General features: G+C 46.0%; 1 protein-coding gene across 1 annotated transcript in view; it reads left to right on the forward strand.

The window, feature by feature from the left end:
- Positions 1 to 18,311, forward strand: part of ARHGEF6 (Rac/Cdc42 guanine nucleotide exchange factor 6) — a 793,672-nt gene that overhangs the window by 540,288 nt on the left and 235,073 nt on the right. Inside the window, exon 18 of the mRNA XM_069212447.1 lies at positions 9,525 to 9,618. Coding sequence (XP_069068548.1) covers positions 9,525 to 9,618 — 94 coding nt within the window. The remainder of the gene's footprint in view (positions 1 to 9,524; positions 9,619 to 18,311) is intronic.

Raw genomic sequence — 18,311 nt, forward strand, 5'->3', positions numbered from 1 at the left:
TCAAAATTAAGTAAGCATTTGGTTAAAGTTCTGTATTTGATTTCTTTAGCTTAACTCTTCTTTAGTTTAATACATTGAGCTTGATCACCGGTTTTGCTTTATTGCATGGGCTCTCTGCGTTAAGTGCGACATGTGAGCATGGGATCAGGAATCAAGCCTTCCATTCATTGTAGACCACTGACAAGGCAGCCTTATGAACATGTTGGGGATTCCAGCTTCTGTTGTGTTGCTGTGATGTCCAAGAATCTTTAATGGGCATGCCATTTAATGGTTCTTGCCTTCTTTGTCAGCAAAGTAGTTTTAGCCCTAGCAGGTCCTAGGGCTACAGCACGCTACTTTATCTGCATGCCCTCTTTAGACACTTCCACTATAAATTTCACTTCCTCAGTAGTTATTGCCGGGGTATTCAGTTTTGTGAATGCCAGGCCCTACTGCCAGTCCAGCAGACCTTCCAGCCTTTTTGTGTCCATGGTTATAGTTCACAAAGACAAAGCCCAGGGCATCAGGAACAAAGTGGAGCTCAGTCCTTTGCCCCTCAGGTAACCACAACTGCAAACTGCTTTGTTTTGTCCTTTTAGGCACACAGCCTACTGGAGGCAGGATCCGTAATTTTTTCCAGTAGCGGCAAGCCATCTCTATAGTCAAATGGGTATTTCAAATTATATATCAGGGCTACGCCCTCCTATTTCTTTCCACCCCATCACACCTTTCATCGCAATCAGGGTGGCCAATGGAGGACCAGCTGTCCATCTTTCAAAAGGCAGTGAAGGCCCTTTTGGCCAGAGGGGAACACAGAGAGGGTTCTGGCATCAGAAGTAGTAGCTGGGTTTTACTCACACTAGTTCATGCTTCTGAAGGATGACGGCCTTTGTCCTACTTTAAATCTGAACACCGTCCTGTGAAAGGACAAATTCAAGATGCTCACTCTAGGCCAGGTCCTGTCGGCCCTAGACTCTGGAGGCTGCATGGTAGCATTGCAATTGCAGGACACTTATTCCCTATCCCTATCCCTATCCCACAGACCCAGAGGCGCTGGCTGCAGTTCACAGTGGGCCAGGAGCATTTTAAATTTGCATTGCTTCCTTTTGGCCTCACAATTGCCCCCTGGGTTTTCACTATGTGATGGTGGTGGTCGCAGCACACTTTCAGAGGTTGAGGGGTACCACTCTTCACCTACCTCAGTGACTGGCTGTTGAAGGTGAACTCCCCCAGGGCATTCGCCTACCAAATCCAGACAACAGCAAACCTCCTCATATCATTGGGGTTCTCTATCAAGAAATACAAATTTATTTTCTTCAGAGCTATTATGAATGTGGTATGATTTCAGGCTATGATAAACTGGTGTTTCAGTGTCTGTCCTAGATCTCAGTGCGGGTGACTCTGAGGCTGGTGGAATAGTTGGCCTCCTGCATCTTCTCGGTGATACATGTGAGATGACAGATGCAGGCTTTGTAGAAGGACCTGAAGTCCCAGTAGGCACAGTATCTGGGGAATATGTTGAATTGTATCCATATTTCAGAAGAGACTTCAAAAGGCCTGCAATGGACTGCAGTTGAGCCAGTGGCAGACCCCTTCCCTTACCCCACTCAGTTTTGACAGTGGTAACGGAAGCTTTGCTTCTAGGTTGGGGAGGCCATCTGGGAGAGATGGAGATCAGAGGCCTCCGATGTCTGGGGAAAGCTTGACTCCACCTCTGTTTGTTGGAGTTGAGGGCAGTTCACTTGGCCTTTCTACCTACCATCAGAGAAAGGCATAGTCATGTTCCACGGATAACACCATCAACATGCAGTACTTCATCATGCAGGACGGGGTGGGTTGCTGGGTGTTATGCTACGCGGCTCGATGCCTTTGGAATTGACTGAACCCCTAGATAACTTCTCTGGTGGTAAACCACCTGGCGGGATCTCCACAAAGGATGATCTCAGTCACTGGTGCATAGTGGGCCGGGAATGGCAGTTACTCCCACAAGTGAGGCAAGGCATTGTCCCACATTGGGGAGAATCCAGGCTCAATTGTTTCTCCACCGCCTTGAACACACAATGTCAGCAATTTTACTTCTTGGCGTTCCCACATTGCCTCTCTCTCCGAGATGCATTTCACCAAAAGTGGAGCTCGGGACTCAAGTATGCGTTCCCTCCACTGTCTTTCCTGCCCTGAATTCTGAAATAGATAACAAACAACTAGGCCAAAGTCATCCTAGTGGCACCAGATGGGGCCAGGAGAGTGTCGTACCCAGAACTGCTGGGCATGAGCATCTGGCCTTCGAACAAGCTGCTGGTTTGCGTGCATCATCTGTTACAGAAACAGGGCAGTGTACTGTACCCGGGCCTGCCTAATTTGCATCCATGCTTGGAGATTGAGCAGCAACAGTTTTCCTCATTCAACCTTCCTTCTGTAGTCGTTGATGTCATGTTAGTGGCAATGTGTTCCTCCACAAAATTGCTTCATGCCAGCCATTGAGACAGATTTGTGGCTTAGTGTGGCACCCTCCATTGCAAGCCAAGTTGTCTGCCGTTTTGTTGTTTGTTTTGTCCCTGGCCCATCAGGATTTGCTTTGGACACTGTTAAAGGCTATTTTTTTCTCTTTCTGCTTTTTTGGGGTTAGCGGATCAGCCTTCTTTATTTAAATCACCTGTTATGAGATTTTTGAAAGGTTTGCAGCATTTATTTCCACCAACATCCTTTGGGAAACCACATTAGGACTTGAATTTAGTACTCGACTTTTTGATATGCATTTCTTTAGAGCCTCGGCACAGTTGTCCATTGTGACTTTCATAGGATGAAAACGGTCTTTCTCTTCGCCATAACATCGGCTGAGCGTGTGAGTGAGCTGCAGTTCTTTCTCTTAACCCACCTTGTTAGACCTGTCAGCTCTTGCCAAGGTTTTGCCTGTCTTTTTGGCTTCTGTCCTCCTGTTTTGATCCTGTACTCAACTTTGTTTTTGCTGACTTTAGGACTCTGGGCACTTAACCACTGCTGACCAGTGCTAAAGTGCAAGTGCTCTCTGTCTGAAATTGTATGGGGGATTGGTTTATCCATGATTGTCATATTTGATCTACTAGTAATGTGCACTGTGTGTGCCCAGGGCCTGTAAATGAAATCCTACTAGTGGGCCTGCAGCACTGATTGTGTCATGATTGTGCCACTTACATGAGTAGCCCTGTACACGTCTCAAACCTGCCACTGCAGTACTTGTGTGGGCAGTTTTAACTGCCAGTTCAACCTGGCAAGAGCACCCACTAGCCATGCCCCAAACCTTCCACTTTGCTACATGTAGGTCACCCCTAAGGTAGGCCCAAGGCAGCCCCATGGGCAGGGTGCAGTGCATTTAAAATGTAGGACATGTACTGCTGTGTGTTACATGTCCTAATAGTGAAATACTGCTAAATTCAGTATTTCACTATTGCAAGGTCTATCTCTCCCATGGGTTAACATGGGGATTGCCTTGAAATATCTTTTAAGTGTAATTTCCCATTGGGAGAAGAATGAGATATGGAGTTGGGGGGTCTCTGAACTCACAATTTAAAAATACATATTTTCGTGAAGTTGTTCTTAAAAATTCTAAGTTTGAAAATGCCACTTTTAGAAAGTGTTACAAAAGACACAGATCCCTAAACCAAAAAAGCTCATTAATAAATATGCTGGTGGTACAAGTATAACCCAGAAAACCTTTTAAATGGTCATATAAAAATTATACTTTTATTTGTCAAAGCATCAAATAATGTGGTATTACAAAGACTTTCCTTTAAAGTTTGCCTACTTCAACGGCAGAAATGAGTATAAGTATTGGGCCTCTGAGACCACAACTTCAAAACACTTGTGGACTGAGGACATTCTGCCAGGAAAAATAGCTGGATGCCCTAGGAGGGACTGCCACTCTGCCTGCTGCTTTGTTGTGCTGGCCTGCTGCTCGCTGCTTCTGTCCTTTGAGTGAAAAGACTGGTCTTTGCTTTGTTCATTCTGCTTTCAAAGGTTCTTCAAGGCTTGTACTGACCTTGCCTCCTGTTAGACATCTCAGGAGCATCAAATACTTCATCTGCCAGTGCATGGACTCTTCTGCTGAGAGTCCTGAATTGCCAAGCAGTGCCAAATCCAGTTCCTGCACTCTTGGGAGTGAGTTCTGGTATAATTAAGAAGTAACCAAGTGCATCGACTCCAGAGCGACTTCAAAACTGGTGCCTCTCTTTGACCTTGCGCTGCTGCGTGCACCAGGAGCTGTGGTCCTCGCTGAGTGCAACGACTGCGAGCAACACTGCAGGCCCAATGCCACTGCAGCGCCTCTGAAGTCCTGCCACAGCGCTGTGTGCTGTGTCCCTGACGTCTAGGACACCCGACTCCAACGCAGCACCTGTTGCCCCATGGTGTGCTTGCGATGTCATGACCTGCTGCGTTCATCGACCCCTGCTGGATCATAAGGAACCGACGCCTCGCCACTGAAGCCTCATAACCTCCCCTGCAACCATAAGAAACTGACACCTCACCTCCCCTGCCTGGCAGTAAGGAACCGATACCTCACCTCCCCGGAACCAACACCGCTCCGGCTCCAGCGACGCCTCACCTCCCCGACTCCCTGCAATGTCTTTGTTTCATCGTTTTCCAAAGGTACTGTGTCTGGGGTCCATGAGACTCCGTGACCGGCCCGCACTCCCTCATAAGTGGCGCTGGACTGTTGGGAACGACTCTGTCAACGGCGTTGTGATAGCCCCAGCTGGAGCTATTGTGTTTCTAATAGCTTTATTGAGATTTAACCTTTAAGAACGTGTAGCTTTGCTTGTGTATTTTGGATTTTTATCCTTTTGGTCTTGTTTTACTCAGATTAACCTTTAAAAATGTGTAGCTTTGCTTGTGTATTTTGGATTTTTATCCTTTTGGTCTTGTTTTACTCAGATACATATTGGCTCTTTTTCCAAACTGGTGTGGAGTCCTTTTGTAATATTTTCACTGTGTTACTGTGCGTGTACAAATATTTACACATTGGCTCTGCTATACGCTTGACTTCTCATGCCAAGCTACCAAGGAAGTGAGCAAGGGTTATCTTAGCTGTGTGGCTCCCTTACCCTGACTAGAGTGAGGGTCCCTACTTGGACAGGATGCAAACTACTGCCAACTAGAGACCCCATTTTTAACACACCTTGTACATCATTCATCCCAAATAAGTTGGTGTTGATTACTTAAGTTCCCTTTATGTTTAAAGTGCTCACTTCATTTATTGTAGGTCAGATTATCTCCCTCCTGGCTTCTTTACTCCTCCTCGTCTCTCAAAGGAAGAAGAAAGACTCCATTGTCTATACTGTAGGAGGGCACTACGTTTTTGTGTAGATTGCACCAAGGAACACGATCAGCTCTTGGATGTGTTCTCTGGGGCAAAAAGGGGCAAGGCAGTGCAAAAATGGACCATGCCCCCATGAATTGTTCTCCCATAAACATCTGCTACACGCTGGTGAAGAAGCAACCTCCACAAGGCAATGGACTCCTTCTACCACAGCTAAATTTTCTGCCACTGCATCGGCCCGTGGTGTTGCGCACTCACCTGGGTCCAACTGCGGAGACAACACTGAGCCCAATGCTGGATTTCGACTCCCTCTCAGGAAGACACAGGACCCAGTGACGGTACAACTAGATCCGCCAGCTTCCAGAGGGGGAAATGGGGTAGAGAACATGTTTTAAAAAATAAACGTATGGCATAGGATCTGCTCAACGCCAATACTACTCTGCATATAGAATGCATCGCTCCTGAGACCTTCTTGGACTGTGAAGGTGGGCGTTTACGGGACAGCACCTCAGGTTTCGTGAAGATGCAATACTCTTGGAACAACAAGAAGAGGCAATTACTGTTAATGTACTAGAAAGCTGCTACAAATGTCATCAATGCATTACTTTGGCAACCAACACTTACTGAATTCTTCTAAATCACAGCATAGATCAGAATAGCCAAGTCCTCAGGATAATAATCTCTGAAAATTCCAGAGGAAGAACTTGAAATACAGATTGGAGCTTCTGACCATCCTGGGGCAACTCAGAACATAGATTGGAGTTACTGGCACTTTCAAAATAACACTCGGAACCTAGGTTAGGGTTGCTGACACCCCAAAGCTGTGCTGGAAACTGTATTACACCCAGTACTTAGGTTTGGAGTTCCTGACACTCCCAAAGTAGGCTAGAAAACAAAGGTTATACTTGGTACATAGGTTTGGAGTTCCTGACACTCCCAAGGTTACACTCGGTACATAGGTTTGTAGTTACTGACACTCCCCAGGTTACCATCAGTACAAAGGTTGGAGTCAATGACACTTCCAAGATATACTAGGAAACAAGGTTACGCTCAGTGCATAGGTTGGAGTTGGGGACACCCCAAGATATACTAGAAACAAGGTTACACTCGGTTTATAAGTTAAATACAAGATGAAGGGCCTGATTTAGATCTTGGCGGAGGGGTTACTCCATTACAACAGTGACAGATATCCCACCTGCCGAAATCTAAATACCATTGTTTTCTATGGTATTTAGATTTTGGTGGACAAGATATCCATCATCGTTGAGACAGAGTAACTCCTCTGCCGAGATCTAACTCAGGCCCTTAGTCTCTAGTCCATGAGCTAAACAGTTCATGCACCAAGGGAGTATAGAGTGTAGACAAGGAAGGAGCGCTGGAGAAAAAATCATGGAGAAGGAACAGGAGTGGGTAGTCTTTGGAGATGTTGATACTCAGGCCTCCTCAACTACTTTAAAGGATTAGTGTGCACTAACCTGAAAAAGTACGTAGCCTTGTCTAGTACTTCTACAAGAGTTCAAAGATGGCAGGCGGCTAGAATCATAGCTTGTGAATGGAGACTCTGGAGGAGTACAGAAGTCATGATCACCGAATCATCAGGGAGGCTTGGAAGACTAGACCGCTGGAAGTTCCAGGCAATTCAGAAGATGTGTGCAGGGATGAGGCTTGCGCAGTACTGGAGCGCTGAAGGTCCGGGTGACTCGGGAGATGAGTGCAGGGACAAAGCTTGCGCTGGACAGGAATGCAGGAAGATCCGGACAACATGGGAGGTGACTGCAGGGATGTAGTTTACGTAGAACGGGTATGAGGCCACGCACCCAATGCAGGTTCAGAGGGGGTATTTATACAGGAAGCAGAGTGTTCCAGAAGAGTACGTGTCCCACATGGAAGTGTGGAATCCTCAGATGAACCTGAGGAAAATCACGTGTTACATACACCGGATATGAGGCCTAGCAGGTAGCAGGTGCAAACAGTAATTGAAAACAATACCAAGCACAACGGAACTCCAAGTACATGATGGTACAGTTTATTGGTTCACAGTGAAAATATGACTATCCTAAATAGACGTGATATTTGCAGATGCAAACTAGATGATACTTGCATAGCAACAGAACAGAGGGTCATTAGTCCAGGCTTCCTGGAAGGGGGTAGCCATGGTTACGCAAGACGGAAAGGCGCCACAGGTTAAGGAATTACATAAGGCTGGTGAGTAATACCCACTGTGTATAGGGCACAAGATGGAGTCGTGACCCAGTGTCTGTCCTGGATATTTGTCATGCAACTTTGTGGATGTCAATACATATGTCTGTCCTGCAAGATGTTTTGGTCTGAACCATTTAATTGACCCACCACCTAGGAAGGTACAGCTATGGTATCTGTTCACACGATGAGGAATCTGTGGTTTTAAGTATTCATCAGAAGAGAAAAATACTTACCTTTGGTGTAGGAAGCTGGCTCTGTATATACTATATCAAAGTGTGATATAGTGTGCACAGAGTCCAGGGGTTCCCCAGAGGCTTAACAGAGGCCAAAGTAGATAATACTAATACTCTCTTTTGCTGTAGTGTGGTCGAGCAGTTAGGCTTATCAGAGGGTAGTGCAAAGCATTTGTTGTACACACTCAGAAGATAGAAGAAGCACACACTCATTGACTTAACTCCAGACCAATGGTTTTCATATTGTAAAAATATATTTTCTTAAATTATTTCTAGAACCACAAGTTTCAAGTTGCAGGTAAGTACCTTACAAGTTTCGTATTTCACACAGGTATCAACAGTACTTTGTTTGAAACAGGTAAGTAATACAGTTTTTGAAATATTGGCAATAATCTGCTTTAAAAATGGACACTGCAATTTTCAGAAACAGTTCCAGAGGGGAAGAAATGTTAGGTTGTTTTACAGGTAAGTACAACACTTACAGTTTCAGTCTCCGGGTTTTCGGAAGTCCACCGGTTGGTGTTCAAGTTAACCCCAAACACCCACCACCAGCAACACTGGGCCGGCCGGGTGTAAAGGTCAAAGTTGAGCAAATTAAACTTGGGCTCCCATGGAGACAGGGGGTACTCGGAATCTGGTCGGCCAGCAGGTAAGTACACACAACTCCAAGGGCAGACCAGGGGGGATTAGACGAGCACAGGAGGGGCCACAAGTAGGCACCAAATACACACCCTCAGCGGCCGGGTGCAGGGTGCAAACAGGACGTTGGGTTTCCAAAGCTGGTCTATGAGGAGACCCTGGGGGTCACTCAGAGGCTGTAGGTGAGGTCTTGGGGGTGTCTCGGGCACACCTCTGGTCGGACAGGGAGGAGGGCCGCCTGCTGAACATTGAAGCACCAGGGGTCGTCGTGGAGGGGTGGAGAGGTCAACCCAGGTTGGGCACATGCTCGCAGTCACCTGGGGACCACCTTCTCTTGCTGGGTAGACCACCTGGACAAGGGCCGTGAGCATCGGATGCAGAGAGGTCAAGACTCACACATCTGGAGTGAGGTGGGAGTCCTTGGTTGTAGATTTCTTTAGAAAGAGCTGCTGTCCTGGAGTTCTTGGTCCTTTTGAATGCAGGGCACCTCCACCCAGGCTTTGTTTCTGACCACAGAGTGCACAAAAGCACTCACCCCATGTGGTCAGAAACTTCTCTGAATGTGGCAGGCTGGCACAGACCAGTTAGTCCTGCACTAGCAGTTTAGCTAACAAACAGGATACATCAGTAAATCCCATACTGGCATCAGTGTGGGTTTATTGTGCTGAGAAGTTTGATCCCAAACTTCCCAGTTTTCATTGAAGCCATTATGGTGCTGTGGAGTCAGTAATAACAAATTCCCAGACCATATACTCAGTATGGCTACACTGCAGTTACAATGTCTAAGAATGGACTTAGACAATGTAGGTGCATATTGCTCAGGCAGCTATGCCCTCACCTGTGGTATAGTGCACCCTGCCTTAGGACTGTAAGACCTGCTACCTATGCCACAGGCAGTGGTTGGTTTGTGGGCGTGGCACCCTGAGAGGGGTGCCATGTTGACTTTGTCTTTTTCTCCCCACCAGCACACACAAGCTGCAAGGCAGTGTGCATCTGCTGAGTAAGGGGTCCCCTAGGGTAAGAATTCTGTGGTTAGATATCATATCCACCAGAACCATAGTTTCTAAAGGTAAGTAACTTGTTCTTCTTGATAACTAATTTCAATTAAAATCCAAAACTTTAATAAGTGTCAGAAATAATATATTTTTTATATTTTGTAACCTTTGTATTGTTTGAAGGACTCAAGTAAAAGCCCAATGACTGTGAAGAAGTTCCTTCCGAAGAGGAAAACAGATCGAAAACCATCTGATGAGGAATCTGGGTTTAGAAAAAGTAAGTTGGTTTGAATCTTAAGAATTATTTTTGTTTTACTTTTTTAATTCCGAACATTCATATAACATACCATGTATCAAAATCAGGGTATGTACATGTTACCATTAAAGTGTTAGTGAAGGCGCATGTATGTTTTATATCAAATCTAAAGAATAAACATGCTCCATTGTCTTGCTCACTAAGAATCTCCACCGCGGCCCTCCCATAAAATAACATAATTTTGTTTTTTAGATGTACTGTCTGGTTTCACATTCAGGTTCCTTGAAGTTACCTATCTACGCACAGGATATCTATTGCTTGCAAACACTTTGTCTGGCAGCCTGCTGTTTTATTAAAGTGTCCTAAAACTAGAAATACCTGCTAAAGAGATAAGGAAAAAATCCTACATAGGTTTAATACATACATACATACTTAATGATATTTGGGGGTGGAGGGTGCAAGATGGCTGCACTAGTGTGAGGCTTTTGCAAATCGGAGGTCGTAATCTGACATTATCCTGCCTCATCTAGCTCTTTCGCAGCAAAATAATCAGAAGAAAGCAATCTAGATACCCGCAGTAACCTGTTTGTGAAGATTTTGACGAGGGCAATGTTGCATGACTAAAGATAACTGCATGACTCTCCCAGGCCGCGTAAGTGAAATGACCCGAGGAGTGGGCGTGATCTTTGTGGCAACCATGATGCGATGAAAGCTACACTTACACATGAGTAACACTTGGGCACTGACCCTTTGCGCTAACCGCAATGACTGGCCTAACTCTAGTGTTAAACGACTATAGGCAAAGCCAAAATGTTACACCTGTGGAAAAGCTATTGTCCTTGTCAATGTGTTTTACATGGTCATAGCTGCCAAGTTTCCGAGGTCCATGAGTGATGTGCCACTCAGTCCATTTTTTTTTCTTTGAATTCTGGAACTTGAAGTCCTGTTTTATAATGGAATAAACATGACTGTAAGTCCCAGAAATCAAATAAAAACCAGGACTGGAGCAACGCATCACACATGGCAGCGGTGCCCGGGTCATAGTGCTGTTTTTTTAAACTTTAAGACATGCTGTTGTCTCACATGTCTAAAAAATATTGACTACATCTATAGATTTTCTATATTCAGAAACTGCTCGCTTTGCCAATGCTTATTATAGACCGTAGGCGCAAAATCCGTCTGAGCAGGAGCGAATATTGTTTTAAGAGAGATTGAAAGGATAAATACAGTCTTTGGAAAGTGTGCTTTTACAGATTCACAATCTTGAAACATCCCATTCATCAAGCTTGAAGTCCCATGTTAGTCATAGTAGCAATTCTAATGTTAAACATAACCTGTAAAGCTTTAACATAGCCACATCATTAACCTGCCCACAGTATTTTAGAAGGGACCAAGTCCGACCAGTGAGGCGTAAGCCCGTGAATCACCATTTCCCCACTGGCTAATTTACTTGAGAATTCTACCGCTGGTCCCCTGATCCGTGCTCAGTCTGCCACAGATAAATGACTTTTCAACCTAAAACGTTTGCTATTTAGGGAGGAATTTCCACCCCTCTGTGGATTTATCAATGCATACAATGCCTGATACTTCAAAAAAAGGTATTTTCAGACCTTGCAGAACCTGTGGCAGGAATTCACTCTGAGGACCCTCACAAAGAGTATTTATTGCCTCGTACCATACAGCTCAGGAATGTAAGGTCTGTCACCTTTTCAACTGAAATGCTCATAGACAGAGTAGAAAAGCTTTTTTTTTTTTATTTGGTTGCAAAACTCAATAGAGATCCTCTGATGAAGAGTCAGATGGTACCTTCAGAAGGCATAAAAACATCATAAAATGGCACATTCAAATGAGAGAAGCCCAGAAACATTGAATTTTGAAAGAATGCTACCCACACCCAACAAATCTCCAAACAAATAGTTCACAAGAAGGCAAAGGACAAACCTGAAGAAGTAATCCTGGTTGACAAGTTCACGTCACCATCCAAACCACCAACACCAAGGACCAAAATACCTCTAGTGCTTGAAAACGGTCAATTGTCATCATCAAGATCATTGGTAATGATGTTATTGATAAAAAATATTGTTGAGAGGCACATTTTTGATGATGAAACTTGAATCAACACCAAAAAACGGACTCTTGCAAATTCAATCTGCACCGTCAACAACCACATAAACAACAGTTTCAAGAACCTCTGTTGTAGTCAATTGCAACTACGAGGACGGTGAAGCCAACTTCTTTGACAACTGCTTTGTCAACAGTACCATGGCATCCCACATACTACCTTTGGGACCACCTGACAATGATGAAGCCTATACAGATGATCCACAAGAATGAGAACTTGCATCCATTTCTTCAGAGGACACTGGTCCCAAATCAGATAACTATCTAGGCCTGGTTGATAGAAATCCAAATCCAAATCTGTCAGACTAACCTCTGGACAATATAGATGGCTTCCATAGTCTGACTGAAAGAGCATCTAAAAGATTTCAACTCCCAATCCCATCTAAAGAAATGGATTAATTCTTATATGACATGAGGTGCTAAACAGAAAGTTGGCCCGATCAATACCAATAATTGGCCACATCTGGTCAGAAGATCTTGTGACCATGAAGAATCCAGCTGCGGGGGCAGTCATTTTTCCCAGTCTAGACAAAAAAATACAAGGCCCAAGAAGACATGTGTGCCTTACTTGACATCCATGTGCACATTCACTGGTAATGCACGCTGCACAGAGAAGATCTTGAGCATTGATTTCAAATAGAGACTTCTAACCAGATTCCTCACCTTAGAGTATTCCCCAGGTGTTAGATTAGATTTGGGAAATCGTGAGCAGAGCCTCTGCACGCCGGTAGGTGGCATTGATTGTCTTTGTGTCGTCTGCTTCAGAAGTGATGTTTCTGTGCCTATATAAGCACTACCCCGTTGTGCTGACTTCATTTCCTTTCTTTCTGTGCCAATAGTGCAGATCTGTAGAGCTACCCCAGTCACTTTTTGACCAATTTCTGTGACTTCTTTTCGACCCTTTTGTGAGCAGTGGCTCTCAGTGTGCTAGGGACATGTCCACTTGACACTCCCTTCCTCCCAGCAGGGGAGATGAGGACAAAGGGTTTGGTTCTATACAGGAGGACCCTAATACTGTTGTAAACTGGTACCAGGAGCTGGGTGACACCAGTGGGATGGACACTTTTCCAGACTCTGGCGTGATTTCCCCTCCGGGCTTGGTTTCAAAGGTCCTTGACCGGCAATTGCTCATAGTCAAGATCAGGACAAATGTCTTGACTGAGGTGCTTCATCCAGGAGCCCTTGCTTTCTTTTACTGAAGCCCTCACAGACATTCTCTTGGGGGCCATTCAACCTTGCCCAGGGGCGCCCGTGCACTGCATGACTGACCAGTGTCATTGTCCTACCCCTGGAGACCCAGCATTCACCTCCCATCAGTCCTACCCCGAGAGCCTGGTGGTGCAAGCCTCAGCTTTTAAGGTCAACCAAATATGTTTTTGTCCGCCCCACCAGAAAAGGAACCCAAGAGGCTGGACGCCTTTGGAAAGGACATCGTTTCTTCTACCAGCCTACCCTTGCAGTCTGTGAACACCTCCTTTCCTTGGGCTGCTATTTTCACACGCAGTGGGACTCAGTTGCACTGCTGCTTCTAGCCTTAACGAAGCCCTCATGAAGGGTCTGGATGCAGCAAAGCTCTCCATCATGTGCTGGCTGGACACAACAGACTACTTTGAGAGAGCTGCACCCCACCACTGTCAAAGAACCATAAGCAAGTGACTCCTGACTGTTCTTTGATAGCGGCTGGGTGCAGTTCCAAATTCTGTTTGAGTCGCACAAGGAAGCCTAGGTTATGTATTCCTTCTCCAGTATTGTCCTGTGAATGAAGTGTCCTCTTCCAGCATTTTGTGGATTTTGACGGGACATTTGTTATCCACGATTATTTCAATACATTGTGTTCAGGTTGCTACTCTTTTATCCTGAGGAGGACCCCTGTTCAAATATTCCTAAGGCATTGAAACGCTAAATATTGTGTCTTAACCACAACTGCATTTGATGCTGGATGCTATAAAATGCAGAATATGTATTTATATATGGTTCTCTATAATGTTATTTTCTTGATGGTTGAGGCTATCATTTAGATGCACTGTAATATTTTTGTTTTTATGTTTGATTGGGTCTCAACAGCAGTCCTTTCGTTCCCTACCACAGATGTGGTGGGGCATCAATGGGCATCCACTATACCAGCCGTACCCACTGGTACAGCATCCTGCCCAGTCCTTTCATGGACGCGGCAGCAGATCCCATAAAGGATGCGGGAGCCTGGCCCAGTGAGCTGCCCAGTCCTACACCGTCTGGCAGCCTGTATGCCCCTTAGGACACCCTCAGTCTCACATAGGCATCCCATTGGTGGTAGGATCTGGCACCACCTGCCCCAATGGTAGAAGCTTCAGATTGTGAGGAAGGGGTATGCCCTGCCAGTCAAGGAAACCCATCTGCCATTGCCACCACACCAAGAACGGCTGATGAAGGGTCACCTATCATTGCTCTGTCAGGAAATGCAGGCTCCTTTGGCCAAAGGAGCATTTAAGAGGGTGCTTGCCCCAGAAGTAGATCATGGTTGCCATTTCTGCTACTCTGGTGGTAAAAAAGAATAGAGGACTTCCTCTTATCCTAGATCTGTGCCTCTCAACTACTTCCTAAAGAGAGAGAAATTCAAGATGCTCACATTAGCTCCGGTTCTGTCTGCGCTGCATCCTGAAGACTGGATGGAGGCACTGGACCTGCAGGGTGCATATTTCAACGTTCACATCCTATGAGCCCACAGGTGCTACCTGAAGCTCATGGAGGGTCACCATCATTTGCAGTTTTCTGTGCTCCTTTTTGCCCTTACCAGTGCCCCTCAGCTATTTACAAAAGTAACTGTGATGGTTGCAGCCCATCTGTGAAGGTTGGTGGTCCCAGTTTTTCCCTACCTCAATGGTAGGCCCGCCCCAGGCAGTCAGCACTGTCCTTCAGATTATGGAAGATCTCCTGCATTTGCTGGGTTTCCCTAACCACATACCAAAGTCATACCTTCCTCCTTCTCAGCTTCTCCCTGTCAGAGCCATTCTGAATACAGGGCAGTTCCATGCCTACCCTCCCGAATGAGGATATTCAGGCTATGATCCTGATGTTCCTGCTTCAATCCTGGATAACGGTGACACTGACTCGGAGGCTGCTGGATCTGATGAACTCCTGCATCCTATGACTTATGCAGGGGGATCTGAAGTCCCAGTGGGAGCAGCACCTGGGGAACCTCTTTGACCTAGTGCAGATTTCAAAGGGGATTGCAAAAAACCTGCAGTGATGGCTGACGAATCGTGATTGGCCTGGCAGTTGACCCCCCTCCCTTCCCCAACCTTTGCAGTGGTGACAGATGAATCACTTCTGGATTGAAGAGGCCGTCTGGGAGAGTTGAGATCAGACAATTCTGGTCTCAGGCAGAATTACAGCTTCATGTCAGTTTTATGAAGCTGAGAGTGATTCACTTGGCCTTCCTTCCATCCATCAAAGGGACGATTGTTCAGGTGTTCACAGAAAACACCACCGCCATATGGTATTGCAACAAACAGGGCAGGGTGGGATTGTGGACCTTGTGCAAGAGATTCTGCGCCTCTCGATTTGGCTGGAGAGCCAGGACGTTTTTCTGGTGGTGCAGCAGTTGGCAGGCTCCTTGAACGCCAGGGCAGACAAACGTAGCTGTCAATGCCTTGCGTATCATGAATGCCAACTACAACCGCAGGTGGTGGGATGGTCTATTCCAAGAATGGGAAGAACCTTAGCTCGATCTGTTTGCCACCACAGAGAATGTGCAATGTCATCATATTGCTCAGAGATGCATTCTGTTTAGAATGGAACTCGGGTCTCCTGTATGCCATTTTGCAGATGCCACTCCTACCTGAGTTCTCAAAATCAGAACCAACCAGTCAGAAGTCATCCTAGTGGCTCCAGATTAGGCACAGATAATGTGGTATCCCACACTCCTGAGCTTAAACATCGGCCCTCTGATCAGACAGCCCCATCAACAGGATCTCCTGTCTTGGCGGAGGTCAGGGTCCTGCATCCAAACCTTCATGTGCTCCACCTTCATGCTTGGAGTTTGAGCAGTGGCAGCTGAAAGTCGTTGATCTCCATCCCGAGGTCTGTGATGTCATTTTGGCAGCCAGTCGTGCCTCCACCAAAACTGTATGCGCCTGCAGTTGGAATACGTTTGTGGCCTGGTGCTCCTCACATCATGTGGACCCCCTTTCCACACCACTGTTGGAGATGTTTCTGTTTGTTTTCTCTTTAGCTCGGCAAGGCCTTGCCCTGGGCACTGTTAAGGGCCATTTTGGCTTTCCTGTGGTTGCTGGACCAACATTCCCTGTTCATTTCACCTGTTGTGATTGGTTTAGTGGAAGGATTACAGCAGTTGTTTCCTTCTACCCCCTTCATTATGCCTCAATTGCACCTCAATCTGATCTTGAAGTTTCAGATTTTTTCCCCTTCGAGCCACTACACCGTTGTTCTCTGCAGATCATGACTCTGAAAACTGTCTTCCTAGGAGCCATTGCATCAGCCAGGAAGGTCAGCAAGCTTCAAGGACTATTAGACTGCCCTCTTTTCACCTGTTTGTTCCCTGACCTATTAGTTCTCCGGACATGTGACACTTTCCTGCAGAAATTTGTCAACCCCTTTCATGTCGGCCAGAGTATCACAGTGCCTACTTTACTCACTCCACCTCATCCTTCCAAGGAAGAGGAACAACTCCATTGCCTGGACCTGAAGAGAACTCTTTTGTTGTACATTGTTGCACCAAAGACCATTGGGTGGATGACCAGCTCTTCATCCGGTTCACTGGAGCGAAAAGGGTAAGGCTGTGCAAAAGCAGACCATCTCTCGATGTACTCTGCATTATGATCTGCTATGTACTAAAAAGCAGTCTTATTGCGGCTTGCGGGTCTATTCCACCAGGGGCGAGGCCACAACTGCTGCATTAAGATGCGGGGTACCTGCCCTGGACATTTGCCATGCCAATACATGCGTGTCACTCCACACATTCACCAAGCACTACTGGTTGGACAGTCAGTATGTCAGGATGGGTATTTTGCCTATTCGGTCCTCAGGACATATTTGTTTGAGCCGGTTCGCAGATCCACCTCCGGAGAAATAATGCTTGGGTATCTATTCTAAGGTGAGGAATCTGCTGTTAGAAGTCTCTGTCGAAAGAACAAGTTGCTTATCTTTGGTAAAGTTTTTTCTGTTAGAGACTCTTTCTAACCCCAGATCCCTCACCGTCCGTTCCATCCTCCTCGCTCTGCAGCCTGTGCTCTTCACCCTCAAGATCCCATTTGAATCTGCACACCGGTCAAAACATTGTTTTTTTACATGGCTCCCTGTTTTTGGCTCTGGGGCACAGTTTGCACAGGACCCACGTCTGCACATAACTGTTCCTTGAGGTGGCATGGTGAGCAAAAGAACTATGGGTTGAAGTGCTACCTCAAGCTATTGCCATTGGTTAGACTTATTGCAGACAACCTTCCATCACCTTTTGTGTGTTACTTTTAAAAAGGTGGCATTTTCTTGTTCTAACCATTTGGTACTTGCAGCCTGTATCCTAGGTCTCATGACTAGGTGTAGCTGGCAGTTGGTCTTTGTGTCTTTCCTCCAGACAGTGTGTTGGCACAATGGGTTATCTCTGACTTGATAGAGGAGGAGAAGCTGTCACCTACCACACTTGCACATCACAAGACACTGTCTCAGCACACTCAAAGGGTTTCATCCCAGTCTGTTGTGTCCTCAAACAAGCTGGTGCCAGGGCATCAAGTTCCAAACACGTCTAGGGTGGAAACCTCTAGAAACTTCTCCAAATTCATAGCTGGCACCAAGTTTGAATATTGGACCTTTAGACCCAACTCTTCAGTACAATCCTGGGCCTCTGGATACTACAAAAGAAGGATGCCATTCTACTGGAGGCCTTCCCTGCTTCCTGAGAAGTAAGACTGGACATGCACCCTTCATCCAAGGCTGAAGTGACTATCAACGGTCAGCTGACTGACCTCCTTTTCTGACCTACAGGGACAAAACAAACTCCATAGGCGTCCTGATGTTCTGGGCCCTTTACAAACGTGAATGGGCCTGTTTGCGCAAAGATTATTGCCGCCTACGTCGACCGCTAGTGCGAAGCTCCAGTGAACCCTACTCTTCGCGCTACAGTGACCACCAGCAACAGCCATCAGTGTGAGATCTGCATCTCGCCCTACAGCATTGACAGCCCCCTGGTGACCACCAACGCAAATCTATAGCAGTGACCATTCATGATGCCTGACAGGATGTTCATGCTATAGCGTTGACTGTCTTCAATGCCTGGTGTGCTCTTCGCACTACAGTGATGACTATCCACATTGCTCTTCTTGTTTCTCACAGCCTCCTCCACCACGAATGAAACTGTTTGCACTGGACTTTAGAAGGTAACTCTTTCAGCTGGACTATTCTGGCCCTTATTTCCTGCCAGCGGTCGATCATGAACAGCCTGCACTTGTGGCTTTCACCTGGTCATGCACAACCACGTTTGTGCTTATAGGTGCTATACTTACCTGAAACTTTTAAAATTACAGTCTCTGGTTCTACTGATTGGAATTTTGTCATATTGGTGTCAATTTTTTCTTTTTAAATTACTCTATTTTTGTAAATTG

The sequence above is a fragment of the Pleurodeles waltl genome, chromosome 2_1 (genome assembly GCF_031143425.1).
Source record: "Pleurodeles waltl isolate 20211129_DDA chromosome 2_1, aPleWal1.hap1.20221129, whole genome shotgun sequence".
In the NCBI taxonomy this organism is placed as follows: Eukaryota; Metazoa; Chordata; class Amphibia; order Caudata; family Salamandridae; genus Pleurodeles; species Pleurodeles waltl.